Genomic DNA, 14577 nt, shown 5'->3' on the forward strand with positions numbered 1-14577 from the left:
AGATATGAACTATTCGTCTCTTATTTTGTTTTTTACTAACCTGTTTTTAATTTAGGCTAATGATGGCCAAATAATTATGATCAATAGTTGTTTCTTCAAATGCCTTAAAATGACAACTGAAATGCCAAAACTGATCTCACATTTTTGTCTTAATTTATTAGAGAATGTATTTACTTTTCAAAACAGCAATTATAGGCTATGTTTGAATCTGAAGTCATTAGGGAAACTATCTTTATGGGTTAATATCAAATCTCGATAGACTTTCTCACGCCATTAGAATGTTAAACAGCAACTAAACGTTTAATTAAAGCGTTTCATGTGATGCGTTGCCATTGGGCGTGTTAATTATGGTTTCTTAAGTTGACTGCCTATTGAAATTATTGCATATTTGCAAAATAAATAAACAATGGTTCACTTATGGTGAAGGTTACTGGATGCCGTGGGGACAAAGCAATTAAGTGAACTGAAAAAGGCAAAACATAAGCCGGAATGGGATGGGATACAGCGGTATGATAGGCTATCACTTGTACATTTGATGCAACATTAAGCTCATTTATTGATAATCTATATAAAATACTATTTCCACACACAGGCTCGAACAATTCCCCTTATTAAAAATTCATGATGTCTCCGCTCTTGAACCTTAGGCATTCATTATTTTTCTGTGTCCTCTGAAAGCAGCAGACATTATAGGCTGCTATTAGGCTAGAGAATTCAAGTTAATCTGCAACATGCTATTTATATAAAAATAAGTACAAATACCAACACATTTTAGTAGTTTAAGTTCTATAAATTGCAAAGATATGTTCGATCCATTTCAACGTGGGATGTCTTGAAGGTTAGGCTACTAATAGAACATAATTTCCATAAAGTTAATAACAAGTTAGCATTCCGCATAGGTAAGCTACCACTGAAACATCTCAGAGTTAAAGTTATAACATAGGAAAACCGAGAGACAAAAAAAACTATAGGCTATCGGACATTTATTTAGACTAGGCCTACTGTATTTTAGCAGTTGATATGCTATATAACTTGCATTCACTCCAATAGGCCTAAATGGATAATCAACCCAAAACAATTGTAGGCTATTTTTGTGTGGGTATGTATGGGTATGTGTGTGCCTTGTGCGTACGTTTATGTGTGTGTGTGTGTGTGTGTGTGTGTGTGTGTGTGTGTGTGTGTGTGTGTGTGTGTGTGTATGTGTGTTGCGCGTAAAGAGAAAACCTATGGACCAAAGAGCAACATTCCTATTCAATTCATTACAGCACAATACATGTTAGGCATAAATCATTCATAAACCTACGAATTATTATTATTAATTCAACGTAGGCCTAATGTGAGCAAATGCATGGGGTGCACAAACGAATGTTGTTCTTCGAGCAACCCTAAATGCTTTCTTTCACTCATTTATTTGAGAGGTAGTCTATTTGGGAAGAGTCCTTTATTAAAAGTAGGCTAAAAGACGAAACTTGGAAAAGTCTGACATCATTGACATGACTTTCATATCCTACTATTTTCATGCAATGCGACAATCTTAACCATAAATAAAGACGAAAAAAAATCTACTTTGCTTATGTAGCCTATCTGCCCTATAATGAACTTCAGGTGCTAATGCGTCAAGTTACGCGAAATTTGATTAGGCGATGTTCTTTTGAAATAGGCCTAAATATAACTTATACTGGTATGTGAGAGGCTAAACGCGACTGTACTGTGATATGTGTTTGTCCCACCTAGCTATTTTAAGATGAATGCATCTTACGAATGTAAGAATAACTGGATTCGAGCGACTGCTAATTGACTAAAATGTAGGCTAAATGTAAAAATTTAATATTGATTGCAGACCTAATAGGTCTACAATTCAACATGTTTTTCTCAAATTACACGAGCAGTAAGATTTGTAATAATAACCAATTAGGATATTATTCAGCATTCACAGTTGATTGTTCACTCATAATAACCTAAAATAAAAAATGCACGTTTTAGTATAGGCCTACAACTTTAGCCTACTTTTTTCCCCCATTGCCTAGGCTATATACTAAATATTGTAAAAAAAACTTATGCAACTTCACGAAATGTAGGCTATACATAATTGGCAAAATATGACAAGAGTAGGATCTCTACAGTAGCCTATAGATCATTGATTGCGATATACACGAACGATAGCTCTGTTGTAGATTCTCTTGACTGCATGTTTCATCCGAACGTTCTCCAATCGATGTGCTCTTGATCTACTAGAGTAGTCTTTTGAGCAGTGCATGGTGGTGTATTTCAAGTGCTTTTCAAATTAAGGGGGATATTTATTTGTTCAAGATTAAGGGTGGGAGACAGCCAGTTGAATAAGACCTTAAATGTGATAGGAAAGTATCCAACAGGAAAGTGTCATTATTGCCAGGAAACAGAGTAGCATGTATTGCTACATTGTGGGCAGTAACAGACGGAAAAAGATAGGCTGATATCTAGTGTGAGGGAGAAGGGGATACAGGAAATTAGTTTAAAGACTATATAGAGTAAAACGTCATTAGATACAGTCTCAAATATATACTTTTTTAAGAGCAACAGGGCTGGCAGGCAGGATTAAATTATCCCTGTCTCTGGCCCACATTCCAGTACAGTAGATGGCAGTAATGCACCATAACGTTGGATGCCAACCGCGGATAAACACCACTGAAGAAGAAGAAAAAGAGGGAAGAAGAAGAAGAAGAAGAAGGGACATTTGTAGCAAGATACCTGGTATGAATTGTTGTTTCCCCCGCAAATTTACAGCCACTGTATAAGTAATGTTTGAAATACGTCGACGCTGGTAATAACGTTGTAGCGATTTACCGAGCGTAACACAAAAATGCCTAGAATGGAGTCAGCTGTGTCAAGCGAAAGCTAACACGTTAGCTAGCATGTCAGCAGTCCTGAAAGTGCACATTCTGTCTGCATGCTATAACCTGCAAATGAAAACTTCACAGTATATTTTTAACACAGGCATACGCGAGAGCTATTTGAACAATTATTTTAGAATGGGAAGCTAGCCATTATGCTAGTCAACTGTCGCTAGTTAAGCTGTATGATAATGTCTGTTAATTGTTTACATTCTGTCCACGCTCTCTTACAAGGCAGGTGGAGCCGAGTTGGGGAAGTTAGCTAGCTATAGTAGCTCTCTGGCATACTGACTGCTCATGTATATTCAGAATAGAACGGTTATTTATCCAGTACATGTCAGTCTTGGAGGATGGAAGGGGGACATTAAACAATGAAGCCACTAGCCACAGTATAGCTACGCATTGCAGGATTTAAGCTGGCTGACTAAACTCAACGATGTAAGATGGAGTTGAGAGGCGACTAGTGTTGGCGGACTGGAGCGCACTCTGAAAACAACTGATTTCAGCACCCCAAAAATAGCCTGCAATTACACATAACAATGTCGTGTGTAATTGCAGGCTATTCTCTGGGTGCTGAAATCAGTCGTTTTTTTTTTTTTAAATAAAAAGAGCTCCAGTCCGCCCACACTAGTTGCCGCTCAACTCCATCTTAAATCGTGGAGTAAAGTTTAATCGGCTAGATGTAGGCCTACTGTTTCGTCTGAGCAATCAATAAATGAGTGTTTGATTAAATAAGACGTCCTCTTATGCTTACTCTCCTCCAACCCAGTTTAGTGAGGGATAATGGGTCGCCACACCTCTGACAGCGAGGAGGACAGCCGTAGCAGGAGGAAGAAGAAGGAGAAGCACAGAAGGCGCTCCTCTTCCTCCAGCTCATCTGGCAGCCGGGTGACCAGCCGCAGCAAGAGGTCCAGCAGACGCAGCCGCTCGCGGAGTCGCTCCAGAGAGAGAGACAGGAGGTAGGTCTATATAGAAATACTGCAATTTACAGAGATCGGTTGATGAGAGAACTACTTCACTGGCAAATATAGGAGGAAGCAGACCTACATCACAACATCAGAAAGGACAGACAGAAAGGACAGACATGCGTGGTAGGTGTACTGTGTGCAACACTAGAGGAACAGGTATACTGTCGCTACCTCGCCGTTTAACAGAGGTGCATGAATGAAGGAGCAAACTGGATGTGTAAAGCTGTAACGGGGGCTGGTCTAGTAGTAGTCCCACCGTCGTGGACCACATATGCCTATGGAGGCGACGGTTGGATCCCCCGTCCTGCCACTCATTTTGTATCCTGTATCCCTCTCCTCTATCTACATAGATAGCTATCCTAAATCTGTCAGTGAAACTTGTGCCTTTAAAATATATATTTTCAAAAATCAGCCACCACTCTTGAAAGACAGTTTTAATTGAATAGGATAATACTACTTTATAGAACTACTACTAAGGGTGTCCAATCAAAAACACATATTTTGACCAATGGGTAAATCTGCAGGACAAAAAAACAATAGAGAGAAGATGGATATCGATTTTGATACATGTAGTATTTTCATATTTTAGTATACTCTTGTATTCATTTTGAATTAATATGAAAGAAGTATCTCTGTGAAATGACAATGGACAGGCCCTAAAATTTGATTTTGCCCTTGGTGGGTAAGATGTCCATTTCACCAGCCACGTTGGCGGGTGGTCAGTGCTCCACAGTGCAAGCATTTCACTCGCATTTGTGAATAAAAATAGTCAAGTATGATTATACTTATAGCAAAGTAAATACAACATTAACTGTTTTCAAAGTATTTCTGCTGTTTTGTTTCATAGCTGGTAAATGAATCAGACAGTTAAAGAACTACGAACCCTACATAGCCTATTGCACCTCGCGCTTCAACACTGCTTGGCTAGAGGCTGTGTTTGTTGGTAATTTACATTGTTTTGTTCACAAGCTAGGTTGTTCTATGTTTGAGTTTCAACTGCTAGGGAAGAAAAGACAACGCTTCTACTAGTCAGACTCAATCTCACAGGCAGAAACACGACTCGAGTCACGTTACCATGTTAATCTCCCGCCCTTAAAGGGGAAGGTGACATTTTTTGTCTCATCTGTGATATTTTGGTTAAAAGGCTCAGGTCACAAAAAATGAAATTAAACAATATACCACGTTACTTCTTACTAGTAATACATTTGTTTTAGAAACATTACACACCATGCTCATCATTTTTTTGTGGTGTTTTGTTGGTATAATTTTAGTGGCAAAACAAATATTTTGGCTGATAAAAAAAAAAGAAAAAAATCTAAGATTTTTTCAATCTACCTGCCACAGTGGCTGGTGGACCAAAAAGTAAATTTTATGCCTTGTCAACAGAGCACAAAGCGTATACAAAGCTTTTTATTTTTGAAAGCCTTGTACGTTTAATTCAGGTCATGTCATGCAAAAAAAAAATTGTGACCCGTGGAAACAACTTTGAAGACGACTACCACAAAAAATTGCACCGCTATGTCAAGAGAGCTTGGTGCTTATTATTGGATGTTTTAGGTTATGAAATTTGACTTTTTGGATATAATATTAATGATATCTTAAAGACCCCACGGAACAATTCAGAACATGAATAATCATATTTGTCTTGATAAAATATATTTTATAACATAAGGAAGTGAAATTTCATCACCAATGCTCTTTTTCATCAACTCTGGGCAGAGTGGGTGGGCACCCTATACTACTTCATTCATCACGGTACTTCCACTGTCTTCCATCACTTTATTTATTTTATTTTTTATATTTAAGCAGGGCTGCCCAAAGTGGAATTCGCGGGCCAAACTTGGCCCTAAACAACATTTGGTTTGGTTTGCCAGATACTGTACGTAATAGGCTATTAGTGTAGTCAACCAGTTGAGCAAGTCATTTTTAGTTAAATTTGTAACAAAAAAGCACATTTTTATAGACTGACTTAAAAGCCAGATGAGTGATTATTTCAGCTCATGAAACATGGGACCAACACTTACATGTGTTTACCTGTTGGACATAGGCTATTACAATGAATAAATGTAATTTACCAGTAGTTAGTAGTTGATGTTACTGCCATCATTTAGACCCACAGGCTTTTTTATTTTTTAAATACATTTTTAAATGTGTTTGTCCAGGTTGTGTGTGAGAGAGAGTGTCTGTGAGTAAATGACTGCTGATGATGTCCGCTGAGGGTCTCTTTAACAGAGGATACTGGACAGTCTCCTACACACGCGCACACGCTCGACACTCCCTCTGCAGTCGTTTAGACCAGGCCGGTTGATGGTCATTATTTATGCACTTTGGTCAGGGTCCATTACGCAAGATGGGAAATCATTGGTGTTCTTGAGAGAATGGCTCGCTGATCTGGGGCCGGCTGGGCGGAGTGAGGTGGGGCTGGTTGTAGCCGTTTATCCCCTTAGCTTTCAGTCTTCCTATTCAGTCAGCCATTCATTAGCTGCCTAGGAAATGCTTCTGACAAATCAAGGAGTTGGACATGGCCAATGAATGGACATTGGGTTGAAAATAGATACAGGGTCTATGGATTAAGTTGGGCCTTTATGTATGAGGCTACATCTGACTATGGGCCCTGGTCAAAAGTAGTGCACTATATAGGGAATATGGTGCCAATTGGAAGGCACACTACACGTGTAAAGATAATCGTTAACTGAAGTCTCCAGTGAAGAGCAGCACGTGTTCACTAGCTGTTCACCAGGCATTAAAGAGCTCCCCCACACAACCCATTGAGTTGACATGGAACACACAGTCAGTGTTAGTGCACATGTCAAACCTGCTCCCACTATTCACTTGGATGGCTTCCATCATGTCGGTGTACACAAGGCAGCCTCCCTCTCATGTGCCGTAGTGGCAGCTTTCGCTTTGAGCGAACCAGCCGTGTTTTCTTAACATTATCGTCACACGCCTGTGTGTGTGTATACCGCAAGTTCAAATAACATGTCCTGCACGTTTCTTCTGCTGAACCTGTGTGTGAAGTGCTTGAGTCAAGGCCACGATGGAAGCCTTCTTCCTGAACTAACCCGCTTCTGCGATCCATCCAACCCCGGCAGATACTAATACAGCGCTCTCTCTCGTGCGCTCTTTCACTCACAACAAAAGTATTTGATAGATTTGATGAACAACCACCGGCACTTCTAGGGGGCTAGGTATGGAAAGTAATGAGGGAATTATTTGATTACCGAAATTAACAACAGACAAAATTATTATTTTGAGGGATATATAAGTTATTTTATGTATAAGATGGGGCTGGGAGACATGTTTTCTCTGTTGCTCAGTCTTAACGTCTAGGCGGGTAAGAACACCGAGAATAAGAGAGAATATACTGCTTGGGGCGGAAACACGGGAGAGGGTGCGAGGGGGTGAGCGAGTGGTTAAGAAGAAGACGAGTTTGAGCTGCTAAACTCAGACCAGCACAGTGAGTCATTCTAGTGCGGGTTAATCAATGACTGGAATTATCCTCTGTGTGTGTGTGTGTATCTGTGTGTGTCAGACGCAGGCGGCGGTCCAGCAGCAGCTCGTCCCACGGCTCGTCTCGCAGGAGGAGGAGTCGTAGTGGAGATAGAGACCGAGGCAGGACCAACCGCTCCCGTAGGTCACGCAGCCACACCCGCAGGTATGATGGGGACTGAGGTAGTGGGGATGGGTGGGGGCTGGGTGGGGGGAGAGAAGGGCTCAAGAGAGTACAGTGGCACTACTATAGTGGCACTGTCTCCCTGATTTTTGGCTGAATTTCACAATGTAATGACATTTGATCATGATTGGTTCCAGTGGCACTACTATAGTTTTGTGGGTATGAGGATGGACAGTAGAAGGTGCTGGCTTTCAATAGGTGTCTGACTACCACATGCATGCACACACACACCCCACACTATACTCTCTTCACCGTACCCATACCCTGTGCTTGTCCCTGATTTTTGGCTGAATTTCACAATGTAATGACATTTGATCATGATTGGTTCCAGCAACCACAAACTGAATGTTGCCATTTTGCTTGCAGTTCAGTTTACAGCAAAACATATTCAAACAACAAAAACAATATTTGTAGGGACTTGGTGTGTGTGTGTTTGCCAGCGTGCACGTGTGTGTGTGTGTGTGTGAGTGCCAGCCAAGCAGGCAGCAGCAGCTCAGTGTGGTTTGTTTGCTGTTGTGGCGAAGGCCATTATAACGTGGCAGACTGTCATTGAAAGAGACTCTCTGAGCCACTCTGTACTACTGTGACAGCTAATCACACACACACACACACACACAACACCTTTTTTATTTTGGTTTGTGTTAATGAAGTACACACACAGACCCAGGAGGTCAGACACATTTTGTTTGCTTCCCCGCCCCTCTTTGGGGAACACAAGAAAATAGGGGAAACCTGCTTTAATTAATTAATGCAATTAAAACATAATTATCCATTCATGGTTTATTGAAATATTATTATCATCATTATCATGTGTTGACTGACTGACTGTTTTTAAATCTGTTAGCACTATAAGAAAAGGCTTTTTAAAAATATGTTTTATGCGCACAAGGCACCTTATTTTCTTTTTGAATTGCTACGGGAAAAAATTGGCGAACCATTTTAGTCACAAATGAGCGGTTTCATATCTTCAGTAGGTTAGATAAGATGGCGGTAATGAAGGAAACTGGTGACGGAGGCTATGGACTGCCGGAGCTAGCAGGGGAGCCTGATTGGGTGGAGGTGCTCTTCTTAAATGGAGAATTACATTGTTTGTACAGTTGAAGTCGGAAGTTTACATACACCTTAGCCAAATACATTCAAACTCAGTTTTTCACAATTCCTGACATTTAATGCTAGTAAAAATTCCCTGTCTTAGGTCAGTTAGGTTCACCACTTTATTTTAAGAATGTGAAATGTCAGAATAATAGTAGAATTATTTATTTCAGCTTTTATTTCTTTCATCACATTCCCAGTTGGTCAGACGTATACATACACTCAATTAGTATTTGGTAGCATTGCCTTTTAAATTCCTTAACTTGGGTCATATGTTTCGGATAGCGTTCTACAAGCTTCCCACAATAAGTTGGGTTAATTTTGGCCCATTCCTCCTGACAGAGCTGGTGTAACTGGATTAGGTTTGTAGGCCTCCTTGCTCGCACTTGCTTTTTCAGTTCTACTCATCATACCAGACAACATTTCTCCAAACAGTATGATCTTTGTCCCATTGTGCAGTTGCAAACCGTAGTCTTATGGCGGTTTTTGAGCCGTGGCTCCTTCCTTGCTGAGTGGCCTTTCAGGTTATGTCGATATAGGACTTGTTTTACTGTGGATATAGATACTTTTGTACCTGTTTCCTCCAGCATCTTCACAAGGTCCTTTGCTGTTCTGGGATTGATTTGCACTTTTTGCACTATGTTCATCTCTAGGAGACAGAAAGCGTCTCCTTCCTGAGCGTTATGTAATGCCAGTGTCACATCAATGTGGTAGGGAGATTTGGAATTACAGTTGATAATATCTCTGTGAAGCAATGCGATTAAAAAGCAATGAAGCAATGCGATTAAAGAGGGAAGCCTCCTGTAAACGGCTTAACCTGTTATAACTAGGGGACACTATTTTCATTTTTGGAACAATAACGTTCCCAAAATAAAGGGGTTATTTTGTCAAGACATAATGCTAGAATATGCATATAATTGACAGCTTAGGATAGAAAACATTCTAAAGTTTCCAAAACTGTAAAAATATTGTCTTTGAGTATAACAGAACTGATATTGCAGGCGAAAGCTTGCTAAAAATCCAAAAATGAAGCAATGCGATTAAAACGGCTTAAGCAGGGGGTTAACAGTGGGGGTGGGGGGAGCACAGCAAGTTTCGTAATGTCTGACTTGACAAAAGTGGAACAGGTTGCCATGGTCTGGGCTGCTATCTGTCACTGTCGTGTTAAAAGGGTTTGGGTCGAGGCTGCCTGATAAATCAGAGGTGGATTGAGTGGACAGGGCCCCTGTGATTGATAAGTTGACAGGATATGAGGCACTCGCTCGCAGCAGCCCGGGACGCCCGCGTGGCATGTGATATAGAATATGAGAGAGGGGAGAGAAAAAGGATGGGACGAGAGGGATATTATTCGGAGGAATGAGAATAATAACAGCTGCATAGAAATATTGCAGGGGAAAAGGTTAGGACAGTTGGTGGGGGGGTGGATATTACTTTCTTTAGAATCCTATATGTATAAATACAAAATATATATAGGAAATAAGAATAATGCTCTATGAAACTCTTATGTGTTTACTATTCCAAAGCGACTCCAATCTGCAATCAGAAAATGATTTGAAGAGTGGAGATCCCCCCCAGAGGTGGCCAATCTAACCCCCCGAAATGCAAAACAGACAAGTGTAGCAGATTATCCATTAGTCATTAATGTTTATTCCCTTTGATCAGAGGAGTCAGATCTCCAAGCCAGCGTTATATTGAGAGGTGTTATGGCTCAGTTCACCGCTCCGGCTCCAGTTCACTGGGGATGGCTAGGCACCGAGCACACGTCTATCTGAACTCAACTAAACCTGCTCCAACGAAGACAACATGGTTAAGAATTACGGATGGGATCATAGGAACATTTTAGGGGAAGTTGGTGAAGTTATGGGGGTGCAGGAGAGTCACAGGTTAAAGCCATGGCTGTCTGTCAGTCAGTCAGTCAGTCAGTCAGTCAGTGTTAAATCAATGGCAGGTTCACGGGAAGGGATTGGAGGCCATCATAGCGTTACTAATCTACCACTTGACCTCAAACACCCGACGTCACGCACGCACCCATGCATGCACCCACCCACATACATATACATGCACGCAAAGATGCTTACATTTCTCTCATTAATATTTCAGTGACATGTTCCGTTCGGGGAGCATAGTGCTTGTGTAAGGGTTTAGCCCAGGTAACTGCAGAGGTGTTGGATCACTGTGATTGTCATCTGCATCAAACGGAGGAGCCCCTAATTATCATGCCCTCCTTCCCTAAGGATAGTGAACTCATCCAGGAAACCCTGTCACTCTGGAGGGGCTAGGAGCTCCTAGGACTGCACTAGTGTGCATGTTGGGATAGTGCATATGCCGTAGCTCGGAGGTATCAGAATGGGAAACCCTCTCGTTGGCGTAGTAGTCGCTTGCTCGGATCGCTGTTGGAAGATCACACGAGACGTAAGTGATGGCCCAATATTTATTTTGCACAGCAACTTTCCGGGTTAATCTACTGCGGGGTGGCCGCAGTACATCTGCTTGATGGCTTTTCCTGACTGCACCACTTTAGGGGCCTGTGCAAAGGTCACCAAGTGTAGAGAGGAGGGGGGATGAGAATCAGGCCTTTCTGAGAGAGGGAAGGAAACTCTTGACTTTTTTTATAGGCGGACGGGGGCTTTGAAAACGTGCTAACAAAGTTCTGGTCATCACTGTTTACACAGAATCTGGATAACCCATCAGTGTGTCTGGTGGGTCTGGGCCCAGTGGTGTGCTATGGGGATCCAATCTGAGTGTGTGTGTGTGTTGCGGACATGACAACCCAAATCTGGGTTTCTACCCCAGAGCTTGAGAATAGGATGTAGAAAAAGAAAGATGTGAATTCGTATAGTACCTGGTAAGAGCAGAAAATAACAACTCAAATGTTTTTATTTTTTTGTGTCACAGTTCTCCATCATAGTTTTTCTACTGTCAGCAATGAGTGTGTAGCCTAACCTGTTTAGTGTGTGTGTGTGTTTGAATGCTGCTTACAGGACAACCTGCTCCTCTCTATATGTCTGTTATACCACTGGGCTTTCTCCTCTCATTCACCTCCTAGACTGGTGGCGAGGGATATGTTTCCTCCAGTTCTCTCATTATACCCGATATTATACAAAATGTTGGTTTAAGCTGAAAAATGACCCGGTTTGGTTGTGGTGCGTGTTCTTTACTTCATACAAATCAACATGCTTCCATTTTGGAGAATCTGAGAGGCTTTTTCAGAGGTTTTTCCCCTCTGCATCCAGTCTTTTTTATTTATCCCCTTTAAAGGCCAGTCAAGCGCTGCTCGCTGCTTTGTTGTCAGAAACCTTTATTTACCAAAGAGAGGAGTAAGTGACTGACATGGACGGGCCCTTTCATCCCTGGCTCGCCGCGAGGCTCTGTTCCCCTCTCCTGCCAACCCCCCGTCCCCTCGTCCACCACCCCCCGTCCACCACCGTCCACCCACCCTCCTCCAGGCACACACTCGGCACCAGCCCCGAGCCCCACTCCCCTGGGTGGGAACCTAGCCGCGCAGTAGATCAGCCAGAGTCTGTTCTACCGCTAAACAAACACATACACGAGCGCATGTACACACGAGCGCATGTACACACACGAGCGCATGTACATGCACAGGTACACATGCACGCACAGACACACAGACAAGGCTTTGTGAAAGCCCCAATGCAATAATCCAATTTGCCAACGATTTGGAGTAGACCGATTTTAAGGGTTCATTCGCTTTTAGGTTTTCCTCTGCAAAAATGTATTTTGTTGTTTTATTTTTGTTCAGAAAACAACCGTGCCACAGAAAACTCAGACGGTCTTTGAGCATCTCGTAGGAACCTCCTGACACTAAAGAGTTCGACTAGACGTTGCTCTAAATTCATTCCGTGTCAGAAATTATGACCGATTGGTCCACCAAACAGCTCCTGAATGCGAAACGTGAAGAAAACCTTGACAACAATGTATTTTAATCACCCAATATTGCCCGTCAGATTGGTTTGTCTCTGTAAATATTAGGGGCTGTTGTTCTGCCTTGACCTCGCTCGGATAATGTATTTATTGTCCAGAGGCTTTCGCTTTGACTGGGCCTTTCAGTTCTCTCTGTTGTTCACGGCACTCTGGCCTTCAAACGGAGAACTCAGGATTCTGCTTTCACTTTGTAGTACTAGCAGCTTCCTACCTCTTAAGAAATCCCTCAATAAACAGACATGTCATTCACCCGTCAGTCAACATTTGGACCGTTTTGGAGAAAGATGGCAGCAGCTCCTAATACACAATGAGCTGTACATTCATTTCATCACGTCGAAAAGAGCTCGCCCGTTTGGCCAGAGTGTGATAGAGACAGAAAGTGTGTGAGAACAAGAGAGATAGACAGAGAGAAAGACTCTTTGCCCTGGTATCGGAAAACTGAATACAAAATGAATCTCTCCCTTCCCTACGTTTCTCCTCCATTTAAGCTTCTTGAAGTTCTTCCAAATTGGGTTTTAAATGCCAATTAGGAGGTTGAATGTAGTAAAATAAAAGCAAATGCAACCAGAATGGCCTCACCTTCTGGCTGGTTAGGCTTCTGAGAGAGACGCTGAACCTTTGGCTCCGAGCGCGGCTTTGAGAAAAATATCCTGCCTAATGAACACATTAATTAGAACCATAACTATTTATAAGATGATAATTAGAAACGAAGGGAGGTAAACTGGGCTTTTCCTGCAATTAATGGAGGATTAATTACTGGAGGTAATGAAGTGGATTTTTGAAACGCATTAAGGTGAAGTACAGAGATGTGCAGACGCTTTGTGATCAGTGGCATAATTATTTCGGTGGCCGTTTGAGTCTCGGCTCACTCGGGCCGGCTAATAAGCATCATTGCGTCGTTATATATGCACTTAAAAAGACTTGCCACCAAAATGACTGCCTAATTATTTCTAATTGCCAGGCCGTGTGTTGTCATTGAGCTGTTTGGAGCGAGTGGCTTCAGAACCCTGTGTTTAATGGCGCTGTGGGGGGGAAAAGGGGGCACCTCACGCTGTACCCCACAGCCCAGACTGGTCTCACCCCCCCCCTCCCATGCCACTCACTCCCGATGGGGGCACCCCTGTCTGACTCAGGAGGTCACCCCATGAAGTAGCCGACCGCCAGAGTTTTCAGTTTTTCTTTTTTCTTTAATGAACGACCATGGCTTCCTCTCAATTAAGCTTAGATGAACAGCCACCGTATGTCCATCCTCCGCCTCCCTGACCGCCTACACACATTTCTGCAGCCGTATGGTATGCTACACACGCTTCTCCATTCAATAGCCATTTTCTGTGACTTAACATACGATTGGGCCCTTTTAATTTTTTTTATTTAACCTGCATTTAACTTGGCTCCCGAGTGGCACAGCGGTCTAAGGCACTGCATCTCAGTGCAAGAGGCATCACCACAGTCCCTGGTTAGAATCCAGCCTGTATCACATCCGGCCGTCATTGGGAGTCCCATACGGTGGCGCACAATTAGCACAGCGCTGTCTGGATTTGGCCGGGGTAGGCCGTCATTGTAAATAAGAATTTGTTCTTAACTGACTAGCCTAGTTAAATAAAATCAAAGAGTATTCAACACCACATAATACAATAGGATTGCATTTCAGTTGTACAACTGATTAGGTAGAAGGGTTTACCTATTCAATTGGTCAGCTTGTCCAATTCTATGGGAGAAAATAATATTCCTCTGGGCACTTTCAAATTGCGAGTGGCACAGGGAGAAAAACATGCATGCCCAGTCATTGGAAAAACACTTTTGAAAGCAGTTTAATTTTGTGCTTAACAGAGCAGGGTCACAGCTTTCTATTCTATCTTAATTTATTCCTCAAATACAAGTTGGACCATTTTAAAACCAGGGTTTTTAACAACAACATGGATTAGGCGCATAGCGATCACCAATGGCATTGAATGCATTGTCGGAGATCTGAGCTGAATCTAACATTAGCTGCTAGCCCTTCTCATGACACCAATGGATGTATTGGAACGCT

General features: G+C 42.1%; 1 protein-coding gene across 1 annotated transcript in view; it reads left to right on the forward strand.

Annotated features, from left to right (window-relative positions):
- Nucleotides 1-2619: 2619 nt before the first annotated feature.
- rsrc1 (arginine/serine-rich coiled-coil 1) overlaps nucleotides 2620-14577 on the forward strand; it is a 233330-nt gene continuing 221372 nt past the window's right edge. Inside the window, exons 1-3 of the mRNA XM_024444418.2 lie at nucleotides 2620-2730; nucleotides 3640-3829; nucleotides 7371-7493. Coding sequence (XP_024300186.2) covers nucleotides 3654-3829; nucleotides 7371-7493 — 299 coding nt within the window. The 5' untranslated portion in view covers nucleotides 2620-2730; nucleotides 3640-3653. The remainder of the gene's footprint in view (nucleotides 2731-3639; nucleotides 3830-7370; nucleotides 7494-14577) is intronic.

The sequence above is a fragment of the Oncorhynchus tshawytscha genome, linkage group LG14 (assembly GCF_018296145.1).
Source record: "Oncorhynchus tshawytscha isolate Ot180627B linkage group LG14, Otsh_v2.0, whole genome shotgun sequence".
Lineage (NCBI taxonomy): Eukaryota > Metazoa > Chordata > Actinopteri > Salmoniformes > Salmonidae > Oncorhynchus > Oncorhynchus tshawytscha.